General features: G+C 35.4%; 1 protein-coding gene across 5 annotated transcripts in view; it reads right to left on the reverse strand.

Moving 5' to 3' along the window:
• LOC149784456 (pumilio homolog 1-like) overlaps positions 1–26,071 on the reverse strand; it is a 139,033-nt gene that overhangs the window by 56,582 nt on the left and 56,380 nt on the right. For 2 of the 5 annotated variants that reach the window (XM_089932534.1, XM_089932531.1), the window contains 3 exons: positions 23,066–23,143; positions 16,246–16,470; positions 15,669–15,806 (listed from right to left, as the gene is read on the reverse strand). In XM_089932534.1, coding sequence (XP_089788660.1) covers positions 15,669–15,806; positions 16,246–16,470; positions 23,066–23,143 — 441 coding nt within the window. Of the gene's footprint in view, positions 1–15,668; positions 15,807–16,221; positions 16,471–23,065; positions 23,144–26,071 lie in introns of all 5 variants that reach the window. The other 3 variants (XM_089932532.1, XM_089932530.1, XM_089932533.1) reach the window with 2 other exon arrangements.

Here is a 26,071-nt window from a genome sequence, read left to right on the forward strand (position 1 = left end):
TCATCACTGAGATTGCATATCCTGTTTTACACAAGATGATCCCTCCTCAGCTGTTATATCTTGGGATCATCACTGAGATTGCATATTCTGTTTTACACGAGATGATCCCTCCTCAGCTGTTATATCTTGGGATCATCACTGAGACTGCATATCCAGTTTTACACAAGATGATCCCTCCTCATCTGTTATACCTTTGGATCATCACTGAGACTGCATATCCTGTTTTACACAAGATGATCCCTCCTCAGCTGTTATATCTTGGGATCATCACTGAGATTGCATATCCTGTTTTACATGAGATGATCCCTCCTCAGCTGTTATATCTTGGGATCATCACTGAGATTGCATATCCTGTTTTACACAAGATGATCCCTCCTCAGCTGTTATATCTTGGGATCATCACTGAGATTGCATATCCAGTTCTACTTGAGATGATCCCTCCTCATCTGTGATACCTTTGGTTCATCACTGAGATTGCATATCCTGTTTTACACAAGATGATCCCTCCTCAGCTGTTATATCTTGGGATCATCACTGAGATTGCATATCCTGTTTTACACAAGATGATCCCTCCTCAGCTGTCATGTCTTGGGATCATCACTGAGATTTTGCAACTTTGCTCTATGGACGCCACTGATCAGACATGTCTTTCAAGTCCCATCTAGCTATAAAAAAAACCGGAGGATTATTCTGGAAGGCTTAAGCATACGATAGATCCCACCTCTGAATGAAGGTGTCCACAGCCCATTGCCTCTGATTCGAAACTGGACATAGACAAGCTTGTTGTTCAGCTTTGATGCGAACAACTTTACCACTGGCCTTTCCCACAATGGAAACAAATGATATAGACACCATTCTGACTTGGCAAACTGTCCACCAAACCATTTTTCTTGGCTGAAATGTTGCAAATTCCAAGAGTAATCTCCTTGAAAACTGTCCAACAGAGAGGTTCCAAACATTCAAGCAGAGAAAGGGTACAAGTGTCCCCTTGGTGTCTAAGGTATGCTATTATCAACATGTTGTCTGCATCAACCATGATGGAACAAGGCCTTGTGCAGTTGCATACTTGACGTGTTAAAACAAAATAATCCATGCAATATTTCTAGATTATTCAGCTTCATTCAGAAACTAGTAGGACTGTAGGATCATTCTGTTGAGCTCTAAGTCAGCCCCCATCCTGAATCTCAGTGGTCATTGTAAAGATGTAAGGTTTCTGAGCAATCAAAGCTCTAAGCAGAAACCTTTTCAGATTTTTCCACCAGCTTAGACTGTGATGAAACTGGGCTCCTAAGGGGATTCCAACAGACAGGGGGTCCTTTTAAAGTTTCTACTTCAACAGAAATAAGAGATACATGGGTGACATATGAAACGTTCTTGGAGAATTAAGATAACATTTCCATGTTTAGTGTCCTTAGGAAAGTGGGAGAGAGAAGCCAGTCATTCTTGTCTGGTCATGCCAAGAAAGCAAGTATTCAAGACTCTGGCTGGAGGAATATGGATTGTTCTTTGACAGTTGAGAAAATACGTCTCCATGTAAATAAAAATCAGACAAAGGACAAGATCTGAGTTGTGTGGATTTTGGATTGGGCCCAACTGAAACACCATCTCCCAAATGACAGATCCCACAGAAGGCCACATTTGAGGATAATGTGCATCAACTGAATACATTCATAAATACTGAATATGCTTATTGACCTTAAATGAACCAATATCAATTACAATCAACCCACTGGTGAAGGATCTTTGTGTGGAAGATAGGATGAAATGAAGAGCCCAGACAAATTTACAGAAAATTCCCGTCGACTGGAAAGAGGGGGAATGTGATGATAAGCTTCTTCAAGTTCCATTTAGACCACAAGTCCTTTAGCCTGATGGAATTCCTGACCAAAACTGTCTTGTCCAGGCCTAAAAATGTACTCACCCATTGATAATAACGTGAGTAATAAAATAGGCAACTAGGTACCATATTAACAAAAAGAAATAATAAATGTTTCCAAGTTTAAGATCAAAGGCATCAGGAATGGGCAAGATGCAGGATAATGATTACAGTTCAAGACTCGTATTGTGGGACTATTGGTTGTTGTACATATCTATATATTCATCATCAGACCTCATGATTTCCTCATTTTCTTTTTACAGTAACTCTACATTAAAGTCCCAAGAAAACAGCTAAGTTTCTTGAATGTGAAACCACATGTCATGGATTCATTCTGTTGTGATACACATATACATAGTACGCCAGTCTAAATCGATTTTTAAAAAATGGTGTCAGATATTAATAGAAACTGGTTTCATCAATGTTCCTCACAGACAGTATATGACCAAAAAAATGTTGCAGGAGAGGGACCTTGTTAAGTTGGGGATACATTGCACACACAAGGTCAAATCAATAGCACTTTACAAATTTTGAAAGAATTAAACAGTGATAATAACAGCATTCTTCATTTGTGGACTTCGTGATTATTTGCAAAAGTTACTGTAGACATGTAGATTAGTCTAAGTGTGTGTTATGCATAAATAATTTTAAATCGGTTTTGTGTCTAAACTCTTGTAATAATTATCATGGATTTAGCCGATTTGTGAGAAGAATTTTAACTGCAGATCCTGGTAAGCAGCAAAAATAAATGCATTTTTTTATTTTATTTTATAGTTCCCTGAAAGTGTGGCATGTAATAAGTAGATTGCTCTTTTCATGCTTAGATTACGCTTTTTTGCCACCGGTATTATTAACAATTATGCTTATACATATATTAACAACAATACAGTTTAGGTTCACATTTAATACCACTTTCCTTTGATCAGGTACACAGGTAACATATCGTTAAGATTAACGAATACCCTGTAGTTTCCTCAAATACTGACATATCCTTCCAGGGCCTCAAAAATACATTTCCAGGAACTCAAATATGCCAGAATAAAGTATACTGTACAGTGGGTGTTTATAATCCAGTTTCATAAAATCAGCTAACAACAATGTAATCCAAAGATGCAATAAAATATAATGCAATATATACAAGAAATAAAATTGTTTATAATAATGATCTTGCATTCTATAAAATGATTTCCAACGATTTATCAAGGACTTTAAAATGTCAATTTTAAGGGACTCAAAGCCTTGCGCTTAAAAAGCCAAACTCTAGTACTTGCAGGTTTCCAAGGACATGCATGAACCCTGGAAAAATAGACAAGATTCTAAACTTTCAACAAACTCTCTGAAACAAGAAATTCCATTAATAAACGTCCAACTTCTAGCATTCTTCAACCTCATTAATGTGCCTCTGCTTAGAAGGGAGTGCTCCTTTTCCAACAGAGATGCCAGCTAAGAATGGTGAAACATAATAAAGAGGCGGGGGTAGCCATTCAAAGAGCTGGAGGATCTTGGAAGCAAAACTGGTAACCTTTGAACTTTTCAAAGGGCTGATCATCCCTTTTGCCATGATTACATTTTCATTTCGCTAGACAACATTTCTGATTATGCCAAAAACAAATGCTTGATCATGCAGGTATTTTGAATGAAAAACATGGATGGATTAAAGCATCTAAGATACTCCTGTAAAGTTAGTCTGCTTCCTGACAAATTTAATATGAAAACCCACACCCAGACCAGACCAGGCCAAAGCAATATCCACATTGGACACGCACAAAAGTCCTATTTAAATTTATTTTCTTTAGCTGTTATTCCATAAATTCACAATTTTAGTCACACTTAGTTTGTCAGGGTTTGACATGCATTTGTGATGATCTAATAGCTATAAAGAATTTGAAGTCCAAATAAGTCCATTTCAACTTCTGTACTTCCTGGTGTTAAAACCATCTGTGTATTGAGCAATATGAGAATTTTCAAGGTGGCCACAGTGGCAGCTAAACCATTTTCATTTAGAATCAACCAGAAAACAAGAAATCCTTTGGTGAAAACCTCATGATGTCATAATCATTTTCCATTCAGGAGAAGTAGCTGTAACAAGGCTTCCAAGAACACTGGCATGTATTGGATGCCAGATCAGTACCATTATCCTTTAGGAGCAACTAATAATCATAATAGGTCTTTTGGTGTATAAAAAAAAAAAAAAAAAAGTATGACCATCTGTCTACTGGTAGTGATAAAAAGATTTTCAAGGTCCAATCAGCACTATTTTCATTAGGACCAACAGGACGTCATGAAGTCTTCAAGTGAATTCCCCCATTCTGAGGAGCAGCATGCTCTTCAATGTCCTTGCAGCACCATTTCCGCTTAGACCAACAAAGATTATGAGCTGCATGTGCATGTACAGTTTCATTGCAATCATCCAAGTAGTTTAGGAGGAGTAACAATAACAAATTTGTGCAAGCAGATAGAATGACAATTGACAACTACCCATCCAAGAAAATATTTTGGCCATCAAGCCGTCATTAAGCTCTACAGTAGAGCAAATAATACACATACTAAAAATAACAATAAATTAATCAGCTCATGAAGAAAATTACAAAGAAAGGTTTATGCACTGTTTGAGAAAGATCCTGGATGGAAGATAAAAGTATTTTATACTACTGTACAAATCTGTTACACGTTATCAACAACAGATAAATGACTAAAGAATTGCATTAAGCACTCACCTGCAAAATGTTTAATACATTAAAAAAATACATATTGTATTTACGCATTTTATGTTCAAAATGACCTTTACCTGTATCTGGATTAAGACTAGAAGCAACAGACATGATGTTGACTGTCACTGGTATCTTTATATACTGCATCTTCAAGCATCCACTAGTTTATCTTGTGTTTTATGTCACCTTCCACCCTGTCCTTCATAATTTATAGAACGATGACAATATTTTTACAATTATTTAATTTTATATTTCACAAAAAATGGAGCATTTACCATGCATCATTATTTTTATTTCGCTCCGACAGAGAATAAAGTTTTTCAGGCAGGTGCTAACAATGATGCAAAATAAAACATCAAGTATGGTGAACACATCATTCTTAACAGAGTTCTAAGTAGGGAACTGAATTTTTATTGCGTAGAAACCATTGTTCTTTCGGTCACAGTAATATTGACCATCTGGCCCCAAAATCAAATTGAACTCTTCCCTTATCCCAATGTAAAGTCATCCAAAAAGTCTGGTGACCACGAAGCTGGAGAACAATATGCAAGTTATTTCTCTTCTATCCACCAGTGACCTTTCGAGAGAGAGAGAGAGAGAGAGACTAAATAACTTTGTACAAGTCCATGTGAACCTGTACCAGCTGATTTTAACTTTATTCAGGGTGACTTGGATAAAATTGTGAAATAAGAACTCAGCACGTTTTCTTTTTTGATTGGTAGTTTTAAGTGCACTTTTAACAAATTATAGGCTACATCATGCCAAGTCAATGTGAACCAAGTGCCTTTCTCATGGAAACATTCATACAAAGCATCTGCATGATCAAACTGTTGATAATAAATTCAAAAAACATATCCAGCAAGCGATGCATGTTGAAGATGAAAAGGAAATTGAGCCTTTTAAAAAGTGTTAATCAGCACAGAAGAATATAAAGGAATATTCACATTCTTGTGAATAAAAGTAGAAAGGGACACAATTACGTTTATTGTATATCACATGTCAATTTGAGTGTGTCTTGTGGCGCGAGATATTACTTCTGTCATGTGAAATGGAGAAGAAAAAGCAAACAGGACTTAAGTTAAGAAACAGCAACATGCCATTGAGCTCCATAGGGTTTGGAACTGAAGTTTGTGCAACTGTACTAGTGGTAAATAAGGTCTATGTGTACCTTACAATACAAACTTTTTAGTTGAACATGTTTACAACAAACCGCATGTTTCATATACCAAACTTTGAAAGACATTTTCCCATTTTACAACAACGGTTTATGATGTTTTGTTACACCTTATTGAAAACTGGTCAAACTTGGGGAAAAATTCAACTGCCTTACCAAGTCAGTCTCATCAGGGTTGGCAGGTCTGGTGTGGACTTGCCCCACACTTGAAAGTATAACAGTTTATGTTTCTCTTCATTGCCAACTTGTTAACAATATACTTGATTATTTGTTAAACTTAACCATATTCAGTTCATGTACAACATTTACCGAAAAATGTATTTCCTTATTTCATAGTTCTTCCTTGTAAAAGTGGAGAGTTGAAACCATCTCTGAAATTCATCAGACACAAGTTAAATTAATAGCCGTGTGCACACAATGGATGTCAGATCGTTTCATTAGGAACAAGGCTGATATTACAAGTTTTTGGTAAACCCTTGTCATAACAATCATCCATTCCGAGGCAGGACCTCTCAAGCAAAAGATCTCAGTAAAGGAGTCAATATTTTTTCCTCAAGTTAGAACAGTTTCAGTATGGTGTAACAAAACATCACTTACTCCTATTGTCAAGCTGGAAAAACAATCTTTTTTCAAAATTCTTTTTTTAAATTTTTTATTCAAGATTAATGCAGTGATGGTAAACATTTTCAACTAAAAGGTTTGCAAACTAAACTTGAACTTTGATTACCTCCAGTACAGTTTCACAAAATGCAGTTCCAAACCCTATGGAGCTCAACTCTCAACTTGATGTAATAGTCGACTCTTTTAATTATATATGGTGATGGTCATCTCACCTGCCATAAGACAATCAAACTAATAAATGATGTCCAATTTACTTAAAGGGAGGAGCTCTCCATTGTCTCAAAAATAAGAGTGGGTGGGTGGGTAGAATAAAAAGGGGAGGAGGAAACAGCCAAAGTTCAATATTTACTTAACACTTCAATATCATTTCCACACCACTCCATCAGAGCTCTATTAAAATCAAAAGATTTCTCCTCTAGTTGTACAAGCATTAATTTGTTGCCTGTTTCTGAGGTATAACCTGTTCCTTACCCGTTTATCAATATTGTTCTATGCCGAGAACCCTGTTCACATACTGCTAACTGAAGGGGTATATACATAGCTACCTTAGAAGGCTTAGTCAGCTTGAACAAGTTAGGAAATTGTTCTTTATGGCTGTTGTGTACAATTTTACACAGCTCATAGGTATGGTTTTTTGGACACCTGCTCCAGAATAAGATTTTTCAATACATGATCTCTACCTAAGTATCACTTTCTTGAATCGATGCTTTAGTGACTATTGCACCTGATATGTTATCTGTTCCATAACACTGCATTTGGGTTTCGTTTCAAGTCCATCAATGCCATAGTCTGCTAGAAGTATTTTGATCACGTAACTTATTTTAAATATCATTATCAGATTCTTATTTATTTCATTTATCTTAAACCTGGTAGGGATATATAGTTTATAGCACACGATCCCACAGAGTCGAATTGTTAAGAAACGAAATGAAAAGTGGCCTTTTCTACATTTTATTTGAACATGCTGATGCATGTGTCACCAGAATGCCGTCTATTTTTTGTCCATCTAGCATGTACATCAAATGCATATTTTAACACCGTTTTCAAACTTAAACCTACCCTCTGGTATCTCCACTAAAACTTTCCCAGTTCCAAAAATCTGATATATTTCAAAACATTTTGGGTTTTCTACAGAGCCTGTATTTTAATAAAGTATTTGTAAAACTTACTTGATACAAGTTTGAAAATACAGCAGAATGCTTGTTCCAGGGCTCAAGGTGCCAATCAAATTTAGATTAACAACTATACATGTCAAGCTGAAGAACCCAGATGTGCAAACAGTTGCCTACATGAAAGACATGTAATGGCAAACACTACACTATCTCTATCAGTATGACTCGTGTCATAACAAGCACTTTATGAGTGAAAAGTTGAATAAAAATTGCATACTGCACAGAGAACGTTTCCCTATGTACTACCTGAAACTAATTTATGGGAGATCTCATACATCACTGCTCTCAAAGTGCACAATTAATACAAATTGTTTGATTGACACAATTGCACACCCCATCTCCTTAAATGTAACAGCAGCCATACTGGATGTACATTTTGAGCCAACTAGGCATCATTGTGCCCATAATAAGGGTTAGCGAGTTTCATTTAGAACTAACATAAGAACTAATCAAAATCCCCATGTCAAAATGACTTTAAGAGTAGTGAAAACAAGATTTCAGGATGGCCACATACTGGATGACGGTTCAGCATCATTTCAATTGTTGGATCAGCATCATTTTATTTTAACAACATTATGTCTTTTAGTGAGAAAAAAAAGAAACCTATGCTGATTTGACCATTCATTCATTAAAAGTAGTGACAAGATTTTCAAACTGTAAAAGACATATCAGATGTAACATCAAGATGATTTTCATTTAAAACTAACAAGACATCAAGTCAATGGTGAAAATATGTCAAGGACTTTATGTTAGAAGGAGTAATCATAGTTTCAAGATGGTTTCTGTGCAGACCCATTTGAACGTCAGATTAGCACCATTTTCTTTTGGGACCAATGAGACATCATGAAAAGTCTTTAAAACCTTATGTTCATATGGCTATACATTCAGAAGCAGTATCCATATCAAGATTTTCAAGATGATTGCTGGGTGGTTACCATACTGGGCTTCAGATTTTAAACTATCTGGACATCACAAGTAGTCTTTTGGTGAAAACCTTTATGACCATCCATGTAGGAGGAGTAGCATTCACGATTTTTAACCAAAGGCAATGAACCTACAAGCCATGAAACTCGACATGTCTTAGCAAGAAGTCTTAATGCAATCCTTGAAGATATAAAGTATTCTTCATAAAATTTTCAAGATAGCCATTATATTAAGCAAGACCAAAGACCATGAGATAAAAACATGCAACAATTGATGCACTTGTAGCTTTTTGTATTCAGCATTAGCATGTCTGGCAATGAGGGAGATAACAGCCAAAGAATGCACAAGCAATTCAACTGACCTTGAAGAAAGGTTGTTGTTGTTGTTATAGAGTTTAACGCTATTTTTCAGGACAAGATAGGCTATCAGTGTTTCCCTTTACGCACATTTGTGCGTCAGGGACACGCGCTGGAGAAAACTGACGCACACATTTTGTTACCATGCATTTTTTGACGCAAAGAATTTTCACAATATGATCAGGATTTATTTAATACCCAATGCACTGGACGATGGATGGCATCGTATATACTTCGCGTATAGGAATTGACTGGTTCCCCACTTTGTTTGCTCCCTGCCTTGCACTCCTCTGTTCGTATAGCAAAGTGCAACACAGGGAACATATAAGACAATGAACCAGACTAGCATAGGCAATGTTATGACAGAGAGGCTTCCCCATATCTCGCGAGCTTCTCGCGATTTCCATCGAGCTCAGCAAGCTGTTCTAGATATTTAACATCAAGGCTCTCCAGATTAAAACGTCATGCACTAAAAAGCATTAGCGAAGAAAGTGAAAGAAGCAGAACACAAAAAGAGTAACTGTGGATCTAACTTTAATGAAAAATGGAGAAAATTATTCCCTTGACTGGAATATTCATTATGATTACTGGTGTGACTTCTGATCGCGTGATTTCAAAGACTGCAAAAGTGAATAATCCTGTCGTGACAGATTTTAAAATTTTTAAAAATAGGCCCTTGTTCGCCATCATATTTCTGGAGAACACATTATAACCTAAGACATTATTTCACAACAAAGAAATCAGTAAACTTGCAGAGACAAATGCGTTATTTGGATTAAAAAGTCAGCGGGTCATTGCAGATTTTGTTGGTTTTTAACTTTTTCTGCAATAAAAGGAAGATCTTAAAGTTCAAGTGTAACTTGTTAGAAAGAAGATGAATCAGTATCCTCCTTGATATTTGGATAAATGTGTTTTGGGACGAAGTACAATGAAACCTATGATAGTACACATTTGATGAAAGGCAGTAAATTAACTCCCATTTGGTTAAAATGATTTATTTGGCTTTTTGTATTGGCTTATATGTAATGTGTTGGGCTATAATATTGTTGAGGAGACTTAAAAGTACAACTTTAAAAGAAAAATGAACTAATAAAATTATTCTTTGAATGGACAATGCATTTGTTTCTTAACTGTGCATGTTGGTGTATTTGTATGTTTAGAGAAAGAGAGAGAGTATGTTGTGTAAGTTGCAATATCCTATTTCAAGCTGAAAAAGTACAAGTCATATGAAAATTTGTCAGTGCATTTTGACCCTCACATTTTTTTATTTGAACCCCAGTTCTGACACCAAGGGGTTTTTTGTACCCTCAATTTTACACCTCCGGGGGATACACTCGGCTATACATGGCGGTCAGTATAAATGATGGAGGAAGAACCGTTGAAAACTCCGGAAAGAACCACTGACCCATGAGAAGCTGCCTTCAAGCCTTCTCAAATACCCAGACTGGCAGACTCGAACCCACACAGACGGAGGTGAGATGGCAGTGATCCATAATGGTGAGCACTCTAGATCACTTGGCCACTTGGGGTCTCTTGGAAAAAAGATAAAGGTCTAAGTGAAATTGCTCATATTCCTATATACACCACTTCCTCGTTATAGCATCCCAAATTATTCAAAACCCACTTTAACACTTGGGAAGGTGCTGATCCCATTTTACTCGTAAAAAAATACACACACCCCCAAACAAAAACTGGCCCTTATTTGCTGAAATGTAAATAAAATGTGTGAATGAAAGCTTGACATGCTTGTTCTATGCCTGAAAACTGGCTAGTACCTGGAAGTCATGAAATTCGGAATTTGATCCAAGTCTTAAATTTCATTAAACTATCTTTAGGAATTCAAGATAAGACTACATCTTCCTTTCAACTATTGAGTGTATAATCCATCTGTGATTTTTTTCAGCCTTAAGACTGTAAAATTAGCTGTTGTGATACATGCATCTGATGTCAGTTTGACACAATTTTAGCACAAGGTACACATCACTGATAGTCTTCATTGTTAGTTTTTTTTGGTGAAAACCCCATGTGATGATTTTTTTTCAGTTCAGGGTGAGTAGTGGTATCAAGATTTTTATGACATTCATTGTGGCAGGCATAATGACTGTATGACTGGCACAAGTTTCATTTAAGACCAACAAGACATCATAAGAAGTCTATCGATGGAAAGCTTATTTCATTTGAAAAAGAGTGGAGATGTAATATTTTCAAGATACAACTTTCCATTCAGAAGAAGCAATGAGGTGGTTTCCAAGGTGGTTGCTATGGTGGCCAAACTGGACTTCTAAATTCACACCATTTTCATTTAAGAGCAACTAAATATCACATGAAATCTTTTGGCAAAAATGTCACTGGAACTTCAAGTTCAAGTGGAGACGTGAAAACAGTTGCATGTCAGACCAAATTTTTTATGATGAGCTTGACATCATAAGAAGTCTTTTAGTGAAAACCCAGTGTTCATATGACCATCCATTCAGAAGGAGTAGCAACAAGATTTTCAAGCTGGCAGCCATACTGGATATCAGCTCAGCACCATTTGCATTATTGACCAACTTCAATCACATGAAAGTTTTCAGTGAAAGTCCTATGTAGTTATGACAATCCACGTAGGAGAAGCGATAACAAGACTTTTGAGATAGCTGCTGTGGTTTATTCTCTCTCAATATAGTCCATCTTAAAAGAACATGTACCAGAGATTCTGTTACTCCTGTATATGCTGGTTTTTATTTGTAAAATTTGTCCTATGACATAAACAAATGAGACTGTTGGTATTTAAGTAGCAACAAACTACAGAATATTTACTGAAAGTTTACAATCTCAACCTTAAAGTCTATAAGAAACCAATCCATTCTTTCCATCTAATTGTAGTCCCATATCCCCGAAGAGCAGATTTTGATCAGTGATTGATAACAGCACCATAGAAAGAGTCAGCTTTTACCTTTGATGGATTGAGGTAGCACAATGGTATATAGATAGTTTAATTCTACCTCACTAGTCCATTAAAATAGATAACTTATAATTAAGGCTGGTTCCTCTAGACATCAAATTACTCTTGCTGCATCTTAACAAGTGAAAGTCAGTTTCATGGGCAGTTGCTGTCAAAACAATGCCTGAAGCCATCAATCAGATAATCCCAGTGCTGTTGTGTGCACTAATTAGTGGTGCTTAAATTAATGGACCCATTCTTCTGCTTCAAAGACATTAATTAAGCTTTTTTCATTATGCTCAAAACTAATTAATAACCACATCTGTTTGCTGAGGGACCAGCTTCTTTTGGATTTTGTCTTCATTTAATTTATAGATGGCCCAGTTGTGATTTTGTAAAGCATGCTGCGGTGCATGTAAGCCCCTAAACTATTTACGAGTGAACCCTGAACCAAGGTTCTGAACTGTGTGTGGATTAAGTTGATGACTGAGGGACAATTCTGAAATTGGTTTACATGAGATAAGTTTTCTATGACCCTTCCCACCACATTTCTGATATTTTGTCTTGTATGTTGATGTGTGGGGTCAGAGCCTACTGGCTATCGAAAAGTTGGAATTGGCCACTGCCTGGACAAAGTCTGATTCACGAAGCATAGAGCACTTGTCAGCAAAGTTTATATTGTGATCACGCAACTACCGCTCTGTCATGCTCTCTGCTTGATAAATCAGGTCTTCTCCAAGTTGCTACATCACCTACATGTTTCTGGTCGTTTTTGTCGAAGTTGAAAATTAAGTATGTTTTGGTTCTTTTTACAAAAATTATGTGACTTTTCCTTAATACTCGCCAGTTTTTTGCCCAACAAAATTGGGAAGTGGTTTATTATTGATATCATGTGTAAAGCTGTACCGATGTCACTGTTTGCCGATTATGCAGATACCGATTATGAGACCGATTATTTCAAGAAACTGTCTGTTCTACAGATAGTGAAAGTACAAGCATTTGATTGACGAGTAAACCATGCCCTATTTTTGTTATAACAAACAATGCCTAAAATGGGTGCGGATTTATGTTAACAGTTAAAAAGTGGTCTCAAGCTACCATACATGTGATAACTATTTCCCACATTTTATATCCCACCTTATTTCTTATTGTTAACTCAAATATGCAAATAAAACTCTGTACTAATTAACATATTTATTCCGAATTAGTTATTGGGAGGCATATATGCTCTGTGATGTTTCTTCATTCCTTCTTTTAATTTAATGATGGTAATCAATGCTTATATATACAGTACGGTAATGCCAGGTCAAGGTGACTCGTGTAATTTTCATTGGTGGGAATGGAGATCATAATTTGCTTGTCAAGAAAAAAATCTACAGCATTCAGTGATCATTACTGGGATTTAAGAAGCAGTTCACTAACAAGCAAAGCATGTAAAGTGCAGCAAAAATACATTTCTAAACTCCTAGTTGACTGAGATATACCTTGTAAAGCTAGCAATAAGGGGGGGGGGGGAGCATTTAATTCATTAATGTGTGAAATTGACGGTCACATTAAAAGTCACTTATCTTAAATTGCAAAGTACAATCATAGGGTTTTAGTATTAAAATGTCAGTATCTAAATAAAGTTTCTTACAAAACTATTATTTGGAAAATAATATAATATAGATTTGCGTAATACCTGATGTTTCTATTAAAAAATGGGAGACTGTAGGAAAGTATATATTTTACATTTGATAATGCATTTATTTCAGGTGACAACAGTTAGACCTATGCACTAACGGTGATGCGCAATGCAAAGACCATGGAAGTAGTGCAAAACAGTCATGTAATGATTTATTTTGTAATAGTATGGCTGTATTGTTTGTTGTCAACAAAGTAATAACTATCCCATCTTTTTCAATTTTCATTGCCTTTTACATTAATAGTCCTGGAAAAATATTCACTACTTACTCTGGCAACATGTTTTGAAAATTGGCAACAAAATATTGAGTTTGGCGATTTTTTTTTGCGACAACTATTTAAAAGCCAGGACCATCCCGTAATGTGTTTGCTGGAAGTTCAACAGCCACACAAGGCCTCATTGGCTGGTTGTGTGTTGTGATTAATTGGACGAGTGCATGCATGGTACTGATAATTTGTTTTGAGCAGACAATCAGTGGTAGTTTACAACAAGCGTGTCAAAAAGTATTTACTTTTAAGAATATACTGTCTTTCAATTAACCCCTAAATCAAATGTGTATTCCTTAAATTCCACTATTTAATTCTGATTAAAAATTAAAGAGATGTCAAGATAATGTTAAATTAAATTTATATTTGGAAATTTGTTTACTTTGGCACTGATTATTTCTGCCTTTACCGATTATACAGATTGCTCCAATAATCGGCCCGATTATGAGCATGGCTGATTCATTGGTACAGCTTTAATCATGAGACTATTGGATCTCAGATGCCATGGTGAATAACATGTAAAATTACATCAGTGCTGTAGTTTTCATCTCATCTGTCAGTGGATTAGTGACAACGATGCCCTCTGCTGCCACTATGCCATTGTGGCAAATTCAAACTTTTCAATAGGCAATTGACCTCACATCCTAACATAACTGTAAAAATGTTTAGGAAGAGTCAGAGGAAACTTGGACTAGGGATTACACTACTGTCGTGGTATTGATTTGTGAAGTCTTGTATGAACGCAGCTCTTGTAAAGGTCAGAAATGCATTAATATTATTTTTTTCTCTATAGTATTGTTTACAATAATTTTCTCTACTTTATGCAAATGATAAACCATGCATTAATGATACTGGCTTATTATCTTTTTGGCAAAGTTTGGCTTGTACAGACTTTTTCCATTCTTGCCAGAACGTACCAGTAGTTGAACACTAGCAAATTCAATGACGTACATCCACTATTCACAGGAAGGGTACTTTTCTTATTTATGGTACACATGCAAGATGTTTCTAATAAGATTTTAAACCTGCCACCCCACCCCACCCTCTTATGGTGTAATTATATACAAGACAAGTAGCATAACATATTGTTAAGCAAAATAATCAACCCTGTTCATTGATGTAGGGTTAGACTTTCCATCCATTGCTCTGAACGTCATGACCACAAATTATAAACCCTTGCATACAATTTCCCCACAAAACTGCACACATTAGATTCTTTGAAGGTTTTCATGAGATGAGGTGAACAAAGGATATCAAGGGTACTTAATTTTAGTAGTAGTAGGGAGAAAAAAGATATTAGTTGCTATTGCATCTAAATTAACACCTACAGAAATGTTCAGAACATAAGGACAACACCATGAATTCTGGTTAACAAATTATACTCGTGTCCCCTGACTGGCCATAAAATTCAAATTTCTTCAAATCTGCAAGTTCCTGATGAGTATGAACCAACTTGTAGTGTTGTGCTATCTTTGGACAAACTTCTGAACGAAATTTTCAAGGTAGAGTTTACAATTTTGCTTAATACTGCATTAGCTCCATGTCCAGCACTTAGGAGGAATTAACACACAATGTTGCTCAGCAGATTAAACAATATAAACGCAAGACATGATTGCCTGCTACACAGAGTGAACCTGTAACAGCATGATGGCCATGACCATAGCACCTATCCACTTACCACTGAGCACATGGTTTCTAATGTTATAATACCTAAGCCTTGTTACTGACTGTTACTTGTGATAGGACAAGCAGGTGCAACAGATGCATGTAAACATGACAACCCAACCCCCCAACCCCATTTAACCAGAAACTTTAAAATTATATTATGCATATGCCAGAGTTCATACTTATCATTTAACTCGAATTAGCATAAACGGTTTTGGACCTCTTGTGCTTGTCAATTTTTTTCCAATTTTATGGCCTTTCAAGGCATATCAAACAGACAATGCAGAAATTCTCACCTTGCTGATTTGCACCTGTACTAACAAGCATGGGGCCTGGTGGTACAAGTTGTACACGTGTGCCAATTCCTCTTGTGTTCATCACTAGCTGTCCATTCTGATCATAATAAGCTGGAGTCAGAATCTGGTATGGGGCATCTAGAACAAATTAAAAAGATACATTTGACTTTGTAAGGCCAAGCTACATGGGCATCTGTACACAAATTCTACTCATCTGCACAATTTTCAGATTTCTAACCTGCTGAGAATACTCATACGCAGTTGTCTATTTTTTGGGGAGAGAGAAGGTGGCAAAGCTGTCCCACCAATCATAATGCACCATTATTATTGATACTGATCAAATACTTGGACTCCTGCTTCATGAAAATTCTCAAAATTATACTTTCTTTTATCACCCTAAATGTTCTTATCAAATTTTTACTCGTGATACTGCTGCCAAAACACGCACACTCTCACAGGCAAAAGTCAAACCAGATAATACTATAAAGAAGTTTTTCCATCAGGATTTTTGAGTGAGAGAGGAAGTGTGCAAGATTTAACATTGCTAACATACTGTAATTGACACCATTGGACATACTAGGTGCTTGCAAAGCCTGTGCCTGGAGTTGTGTAGCATTGTTACTCATATTCTCATTCTGCTGATTAGGGGTTAAAGGTCGACCAGTCTGGCTTCTTAGCAACTGGTTCTGTTGCTGTGACATCCCCTGGGGAGTCTGCTGGCCCTGCTGTTGTTGAAATAAGTTTGCTGGGTAAATTCCCCATGGGGTCTGAACTCCATAATACTGAGGAATGACAGTTGGTCCTGAAAAAAAAAAAAAAGGGCAATTTGTATTAGTATACACATTATACAACATGATGCAGTCACAAGCCAATTATTAGCCCAATATTCATATTCAAACATTTCTTCATCATGCAAAGTCATCATTTTTTAAGGGGAACTAATAGAGATAGATTTCATATATCTTAGAATAAGTTGTTGCAAACCAAACTCAAGTACCCAACATACAATGTCTTCACCATAAATGCGATTTCTTTCAGAGGCTATAAAAGCTGCAATACAATGAAGGATTTTGCTAAACCATAAAAATGATGCCAACAACTGAATGGCATCACACACACACACACACACTGATACTGATCATTCCAGTATTGGCAATTGATATTTCAAGCAGTCCAAGAGAATATCCCCATGAATTGTACAGCCATGGTTTCCAAAGACTACATTTTCTTATGGAAATTCAATTTTCAGTGTATTTTCATTACTGCATAAATAGGAAGAAAAGATGAAAAATAAACTCAATTAGCATGCCTCTACAATAAAGGCTGCTGAGTAATCTAGTAACTACCTATGACGTATGTTAGTGACCAACTCCAAACATTCAGTTTCATCTTTTTTATTTAAAATAATTTTTGGAAAATAACAAATTCTGAATTTAAATAAATATATTTCAGTTTTTAACTGTTTGTATTCTCTCTGTTAAATTCAAAAAGTTTTTCAACAAATTCAAATGTTTTCCAAAGCCTATTTGAATGTGTTGATTGGATTCACAAGAACTTTAAGCACAAAATATAAACTCCAGTCATAAAATGGAGCACAAAATGTAATACTCTGCCAAAAATCTCAAGTTAAAAACAAAATCTGAACTGCTGCTGTTTCAATTAAATTTTATAACTGCTTTTTCAGTAAACTGAAAAGAAAATCAGAAATTCCTACTATTCAATTAGTAACAAGTTCACAGAAAAAAGTGCTTAATGAACATGGGGTATTTCCATATACAGTCAACCTGGTTTATAATGCACACCCAATGGAATGTAGCAAATCTGTCCTTTATGGATAGGTGACCAATAGAGATCGGTTATCATTTATAAAAATCTTAAACATTATCATATTCAGAAAAGATGGTACCAATTAATAAACTGTACTTTAAGGCAACTTTTATGGCAGTGTCATTTTCATACCAATGAGAGACGCTCAGCATTATTTCTTGTACTTGAAAAGTTAGCACCTGGGATCATGTTACAAAAAGCAGTTTCATCAAATATGCATCATTCTAAAATTCATATCTCTCTCTCCACAAACCTGATTCTCATCTGACTTTTTCAGACAACCAATTTACAAGTCTAACTGAACAAATGGGATTAAATTCTTAAGGCAAGGATTAAATATCAGGAAATGATAATAAGGAACAACTAATGTTATACAGCACACATGAAAGGGGTGGGTGGCTTGCAAAACCTATACCATCTTGTTTTTGCTTCTTTTTTTCTTAAATTTACCTTTTAATGTTTTCAAGGAAAAATTTTAATGTGGTAACATTTATGTGAAATTACTTAGAAATTATTAAACTTGCACTTCAGATTTAAAAATTAATTAACCAAATACTTAAGAAATGAAAAAGCATCAATGCAAATGAAAATGACCCAGTTAGTACAGATAAAGCTACATGGACGTTAAATTAAAAAAAAATTATTAAAAAAAATCAAGCATAAAAATGTTTAAAAAAGGGTACAAATGCAACAACAATCTAACAGTGACATTTTTTAGATGTGCCCTTTGCTGGTTAGAGAGCTGAGCCACATAGGAGAACAATGAAGTGCATTTTTTTCAAAATCAACAGAAGAAAGTAGTGTTCCACCAAAAGTAAAGAGAACGTTTACATTATTTATCACAACAAAGTGACAAACACAATGTGAGAAAGCAAATCAATTGTTTCGCTTGACTTTTATGAAAACCAACAACACAGCATGGAAAAAAGTATTTAAGCTGGACTTGGTACCTGTAACTAATGATGTACACAAAACAACAGAACCAAACCTTTAATACAAGTCCAACACGTCGGCACACACTATTCAACGTCCAAGTCTCTTAATGTCATTATGAATTTGAACTTGCATACTTGAGACATGGGCTTGCAAAAACAGAAAAGTAAAGAAAACCACCACAAAAAAAGGAAAAAGTTATGGTAACACAGATTAAATACCAATGTGCAATTTCTGGTGACTGATTTAATACAGGGTGAAAACTAATATGTAATTGTAAAGACTCAAGTTGACACAGGGTAAATACCAATGTGTAATTTCTGCATTCAATCAAAAAGTCAAAACAGGGTAAATAAACAATGTGCAATTTCTGCATTCAATCAAACATATGACACAAGGTAAACAACAATGTGCAACTTTTGCATTAAATAAAAAAGTAGATACTGAAAAAAACATCAGAGTAATGACAGCACGAACCAGTTAACATGTAACTGACAACACTGAGTACTATGAGGTAAATAAAGAGTCCCTGATGAAGATTCAGTCCAATGTGGCACAATACCAATGCAAAACCACAATCAGTTGACTGCCATTTTCTGATACCATATTGCTATAATGTGAAAACTGAAAGCTTGTATTTTACCCAATGGTCAAACTTGTCAGTAGTTCTCAAGACAAATGAAATCTACAATACCATGGATTTTTTTTTGTTTGCATCTTAAGAAATTTCTCATAAAAAACAGTAAAGGTATCGTTAGTTAATCAATGAATTTTCTTGTGAAAATTGTAAAGCTCTCTTTGTTCCCAAACAAAGATTCTGATATGCATCAGTATTATGTACCAAAAAAACATGAATCTCTGAAATAAAGCCATTGTTCTCCAAACCTTCTTATCAGTATTATTATCATTAATGGTCATGTTAGTTTCTGCTTAAGCAGGGAAATGCATGTCATGCAGGAAGACAATTTTCAACTGAATTGAATTAGATTTTAATATTAGATTGAACAATACTGTAAAGACATGACCATTTCAGGTTATGCCCAAATGATCCAAGCACCAGTGGAATTGCAATTCAGGGTCACACTCAATTAAAAATAGTTTCATGAGAAATGGCCCCCTCCCCCAGTCATTTAATATGCTTTGTATTTGTTCCCCCAAGACAAATCAATTCCTTTAGGAATGACCACAAAGCCCTGATTACTAATGAATGTAAGTTTATTTACTGATCCTTGCAAAAGAGTTCAAAAAAGCAGATTATCGTCAGCCTCAAGAAGTGTCACTTTCTTTCACAATTATTCCCTGCCATTTAAACATCTGCAACAGTAAAATGCACTTGCTCATTTCTTTATAATCCTACACTGGATAATTCATAAATTTACACAAAATATTGAGCAACTCCACCTCAATAATGGTCTACTGAAAGGACCTGGCTGTATGATGTACAGAAATGTTTTACAAATGGGATGTCTTCCTTGAAAGTAGTTTGTAAAGCAAAACTTTGTTAAAAGAAAATAATCTTCCCATTAATTTAACGGCAACAATTAGCAATAGGTGTTCTGATGGAGTCTATACCATGTTCATTTAAGCATCTTTTCATGTCTTTTCACAAAATGTACATTCATATCACAACTTGTAGATAGCCAAGACTTCTTGCTGTAGTTACAGCAGGTCAAGAAGCACGCAAGATGGCATGAAAGATATTTCGAGATCAACTCACAAACTGGCAAATGCTTAGAGTATAGTGTACCCAACAAACAATGCTGTACAAAGAAGCTTTTTGGATACACAAAGGATTGTAGGAAGGGAAGGCAGTTTCTTCATTTCTGGCTTGGCATGCTTTTGTTACAGCAAAAGCATTGTGCACCATGAAAAAGGGGTAATTTATCTTAAAAGGCTTATGACTACTGTTGTTGTTGTAGGGTTTAACGCCATTTTTCAGTACACAAGAAGCTATTCATGGTGGCCAGTATTAATGGTGGAGGAAGAACCCGGAAAATACCCGGAAAGAACCACTGACCCACGAGAGGCTACTAGCAAGCTTTCTCACATAACCACATTAGCCGAATCCAAGACTCAAACCCACACAGACTGAAGTGAGATGGCAGTGATCCGTAATGGAGAGCGCCTTAGACCACTCAGGGGCCCCGCTTATGACTACATCAAGAAATGAAGGAATGAACCATTTAAACTGCTTACTTCTATTAGTACTGATGTGAAAAATCCAGATCAAAGGTGTCTGCATATTAATCAATATCTTAAGGTATATCTAGGGACAAATTCATCGACTCTGATTTCTATTTGGTTTGGTGGGTTTTTTTTCATACAGCACAACAAGATAAGTAGGTTATTTAGAGCCAAGGCAAATGGAATACAGTGTTATGTCCAAGGACACACCACAACAGCTAATCGACTTTAATGGTTCATAAGCCCTTGTGAACTTATTTCAAGGATTTCCTCAAGTTTTTCAGGAGTATTTTGTCTTGTGGAATGTGGACCTTCTCTGCATGTTGCTTGTGTAATCTAGTGGGAGTCGTGTCATTTGATCCTCCAAAATCTTGTTACATTTAATTCATTCATTAATTTTAGACAATATAGATACAATAAACATCCATAATGAAACAGTTCCATAGCTTGTTTAGCTTTTTTTTTTTTTTTTTTAATTTTCTCAGATAAAATTGTGGAGTTTTCAAACAAAATCAAGACTTTTCAGGGAAAAAACAAATTAATGTGAAATAAGAGTTTTCAAGGCAACCCGTAAAATTCAAGGCTATTTAAAGATTGTATAAATCATGTGATCCAATGGCAGGATTCGATACCACACCCTTTTCAACACAAGTCCAGCACTTACCACCGAACCACTTTGGTGCCTGTCTACATTTTTTTGCCTTTAAAAACTTCTCGAGTGTGCTTCAGACATATTTTATATTACACCCACCCACCCATCTCTGAATCTAGTGATCTGCATATTCTACCATACTATTTTCAAAACAATTTCAACAAAGATTTAGGGATCAATGAAAAGAATATGTAATAAAAATGCAAATTCATTAATAAATTTTCATAACCTTGGTAACATGATGGAAGAAAAAAAATATTCATGTGGGAAAATGCTGGTCAAACTTTATATGAAACTTTATCTCTAAAGAAAATATAACCTTGGCTAATACTAACTATAAGCTTGACCATTAATATATTAATAGCAGAAAACTAATTTTCATAATCCTTATTGTAATACCATATTTACCCATGCAAGATGTACATCCAGTTGAGAACAGATGATAACCAGATCTGTGGTTACATCATACACCATGAATTAAAATGATCCGAATGCCATGTGACATGAGCAAATACAGCATTAAACAAAGAATAACAAAGTATATAGTATGGAAAGTTGGAAAGAGTTCCTTTTAATGTAGGCACTACGAAATTTTGGAACAAGAAAATCTCCAAGACAAATTTCACAAATCCAAGTTGCATCTGGACTTGGAATGTCTGACTTCAGCCATTCAGATTTCTGGATAGCAATCTTGACTAGGGTCCAGATTCAAATTCTGTTGTAAAATTCAGGCCACATCCTATATGAGGCAATGACAACAGTTTTCAAGTGCCATGAAAATAGTGCTCTGGTTTAAACGACAGTGGCATTCATATAAAAATCTTTACCTTCCACACATGAGTGCACGTCTGATTTTTAATGTACCTTTACAAATTTTTCAGTCATATTGCTACCATGTCTGTAGTGTGACAGTTTATAGTAATGTCTAGCACTGAGGCATCATGCCACAAACATGTAGCACAGTGTCCCACCCAGTCACATTATCCTTACACCAGGCTGACTAGTTCTAGCACGAACCTCTCAATGCTGAGTGCCTAGCGAGGCAGCTGGTAGTACCATTTTTACTAGTCTTTGGTATGACTCGCCAGGGTTTGAACCCATGACCTCCCACATTTGAGGCAGATGCACTAACAACTAGGCAACTGGAGCGGTCCACAGATATGAACCTAAATGCTTATATCAAGGGTTTTAAATCAGTGGCATCACAAGAAACTTAAGTTAAATTATTATATTAATCAACATAAAATTATATTGGAAAATCATAATGGCAAATGGAGACAGACCAAGTAGGCAAGTCTTTTCACCTCTTCCCATTAGTGACAATGGGACAATATATACATGGGTAAAAATGTGAAAATCACTTCAGTTCTGCAATTTTTTGGAAGGCATGCAGAAAGTAACTTGTTATTCTTTATCTTGATTTGAAAAGCAGCTTGTTATGTGCTTTGCAAAGAAACCATGGAATCCAGAGTTTAATTTCATGTTTTTTAAGGATTCCTGCTATGCCATCAGGAAGAATACAGAGACAAAGTAGTTCTTGATTTCTCTCTGACAATAATGTACAAATTAACACTCCTTTCCTTGTAGCAAAATTGCAAAACATATCAAAGTAACATTTTGTCATGAATTTTTAAAATAATTTTGTTGTCTACACTTTGCACCCTGATTTTTCCATTATTTAGCAAAGCAATGAACATATACCTGATGCAAACAACACAGAAAACTTTAAGGGAAGAAAAAGACCTACAAACTACAAAGGAACTCTTTCCACAATGAATGTACTTATTATCGTTTTTCTAACCTGCAATCGGTATTCCCACAGTGTAAGGATCCTGCGTGCTGATAACATATGGGGTTGGAATGGCCGTGGGACCAAGGCCTACATAGAGAGCGAATGCACACACCATAAGCCATGCAATAGTAATGATAATAATAACAATAATAATGATAATTACAATAGTAAAGAACGGTCATCATAAAAAGTTCTGTATCAACAATGAGAATAACAAGAAATCAATGATAATGGCATGCAAATAATTTCAATACACAAGGATTCCTTGATCAATTTACATGCTAACAGATCGTTTACAATGAATCACTGAAACAAAGTGGAAAATAAATCTTGTTTAAACCCACTGCACTTTGATTCTTAAAAATATCCATTTATGCTATATATTTTTCTTTGCTCACGAAATTATTATTTAAAAAAATCTTGGAATGAACTTGAAATAAATTTACCCCATCCCTGAATAGAGACTTTCAACTTAAATAACATGTTTCTACATTCAACAGCATTCTATGCAGAGGATCAACTGAACATATTTTATCAGAGAAATTTTAAAGAACTAATTCAGTAATTCAACACATGCTTTATTTCTTCCAAACTTTGAATGCCAAGTTTTAACTTTTATACTATCAGTGCTATTTTCAGTACAGTTCACACAATATTTTTTGTTTCTCCACACACTTTATACTACATTAAACTATACAACTTTCAAATTATATTTAACAGTCCCAATTATACCAAAGCAATTAACAACTAAAGTTTGATCATTTTCCTTAAACTGAATTAAATTTTTTGTGCATAAATAATCAAGAAAGTGGGAGATCTTTGAATGATTTAATCTTCCACCTTCCATTGACAATTACACTGCTATCTTGGGTATTCATTTGCCATTTCCCATCAAAGAAACACTTTGCATCATCTTGTGTGCTATTGCATCTTCGTGTTTTATACAATATTTGGGAATAGATAGATCTTAACCTATACCAACCATCGTCAATTGCCATAGCACTAAATTTTAAGTTAATGTGGTGCTCCACCACAAAACATCATGTTAGACCAAATCAAACCAAATGAATGTTTCACTAGGAGTGTTCGGATTGTTTGATGCAACTTTCATACATTTTAGTGAATGTATGCAGTCATGATTTGTCTTTGGAAATTCTGCATTCAAGTCCTCTCTCAGGAACATGGAACTTCATTAAATTGCATTTTGATCCGACTTTTATCAGATACTAAAATTACTAGTTCTTGAAAATATTTAAACTGTCACAGTAACTGACTGGGACAAAATTAGTTCTGACTAGTAGCAATAATAAGCTTTTCAAGATGGCCACCATAGCGGCCTTTACAAGTCAAACAAGACATACTAAGATCATTTAGTGAAAACTCCATGCTAATATAATACAACCATCTATTTAGGGAAAGTAGCAAAATTTACATTTTCAAGATGTCTACAGCATTGGCCATATTAAGTATCTAAGCCTCACCACATTCACTGAGGATGAACTAGTCCATGAGATGAATGTGTTTTCATGCCAATCCCATTAGTTTAGAAGAAATAGTGACAACCTGTGCCACCAGAAAGACAGACTTCAGAAGATGCTAGACCACAGGCTATATGAGCAGAAGAGCTAAAAACATGAAATTTATGAATAAAAATATAAATAAAGTTCCTTCATCATCAGTATTTACCAAAAATCTCTTTTGGATCAATTAAAAGAGTCTATTAGTTTACAAGGGCAATGTCGTGGGTAATTTAGTGCCCCTACCATTTCCCCTCACTCTCAATGATGGTGCTTGCCTGGTCATAAATAGTGACCCATGCCCACTTTACCAACAATACCTCAGCTCTGCAGTGAATGGCAGATGCAAATCTGAGAAAGTGCCATGTGCAGAGTAATTCTCTGCTAAGAGAAGTGACAGCATGATTGGAACACATGGAGAGACAGTGGACGGACTTTTTCTTATTACTCTCCATGTTCTCTTCATCCCTACTGTGATGCATGGAGAGACAAAAAAAAAAAAAAAGAACTGTACCATATATACTGGTTCTAGCTTAGGAAAATACATTTCTGAAACAATGTCCAATGGAATGAAACAAGATATGAATTCAAACTTTCCTATTGTGCTCAAATCTTTGTGTAAGATATTAAACAAAAAAAGAAATTTAACCATGCAAAGAAGCAATGACAATTATTGTTGAATAATTCAATGCAACAAAGGACCACAAATATAAAAAAATTTAAAGGTGCTGATATCTACATTTACTAAAATCATTCATTTTTTTTTTTATTCTTGTTCTAAAATCTTTTCAAATTTTAATGATTGACTAGCATCTTAGCCATCACTGACAAATACTGACATTTTTACTTTAAAAAAAATTAAACCTGAAATTGGATGTTTTTATCAGTATGCCAAGAGATAAGGGTAAAAGCTGCATACATGGTTTATTAAGGCTTGGATAGTAGGCAAATTAATGGATTCACTGGGCAATACATCAACTACAACAATAACAAACAAATATTCAGCTATAAAAACTTACTCAGGTCAAAGGCCAGTACATATTTACTTAGTATAATATACACACAACTGTGAAATGCTTAGACCCAGACCTAGTGTCACTTGTGCTGGTATATAAAGGCCTACTATCTTGGCACAAGATAATCTCTTGTGCACAGGTCTGCCCTCACATGATGCAACAGTAGATCTGGTTCTGTGTTGTGACTTTTAGATTGCAAGTATGGTACTCCCTCACTATAATGCCACTCAGCCATACAAGTTTATTCCATTGCTGAGGCAAAAGGGTCTGTCTTGTACAAACAGGGTATGATGGTAAATGTGTGTGTGTGCAGTTTGGATTTTTAACGTAGCTTTGAAAAAGAAAAATCAGTCATATTGCTACAATGTCTGCAGTGTGGCATTTTATAGTGATGCACAGACCTATGGGATATTGTCACAGACATGCAGCATGATGTCCCACCCTGTCACATTTTATCCTGACATCAGGTTGACCAGTCCTAA

This window comes from Sinohyriopsis cumingii, chromosome 14 (genome assembly GCF_028554795.1).
Source record: "Sinohyriopsis cumingii isolate HCF-2022 chromosome 14, ASM2855479v2, whole genome shotgun sequence".
In the NCBI taxonomy this organism is placed as follows: domain Eukaryota; kingdom Metazoa; phylum Mollusca; class Bivalvia; order Unionida; family Unionidae; genus Sinohyriopsis; species Sinohyriopsis cumingii.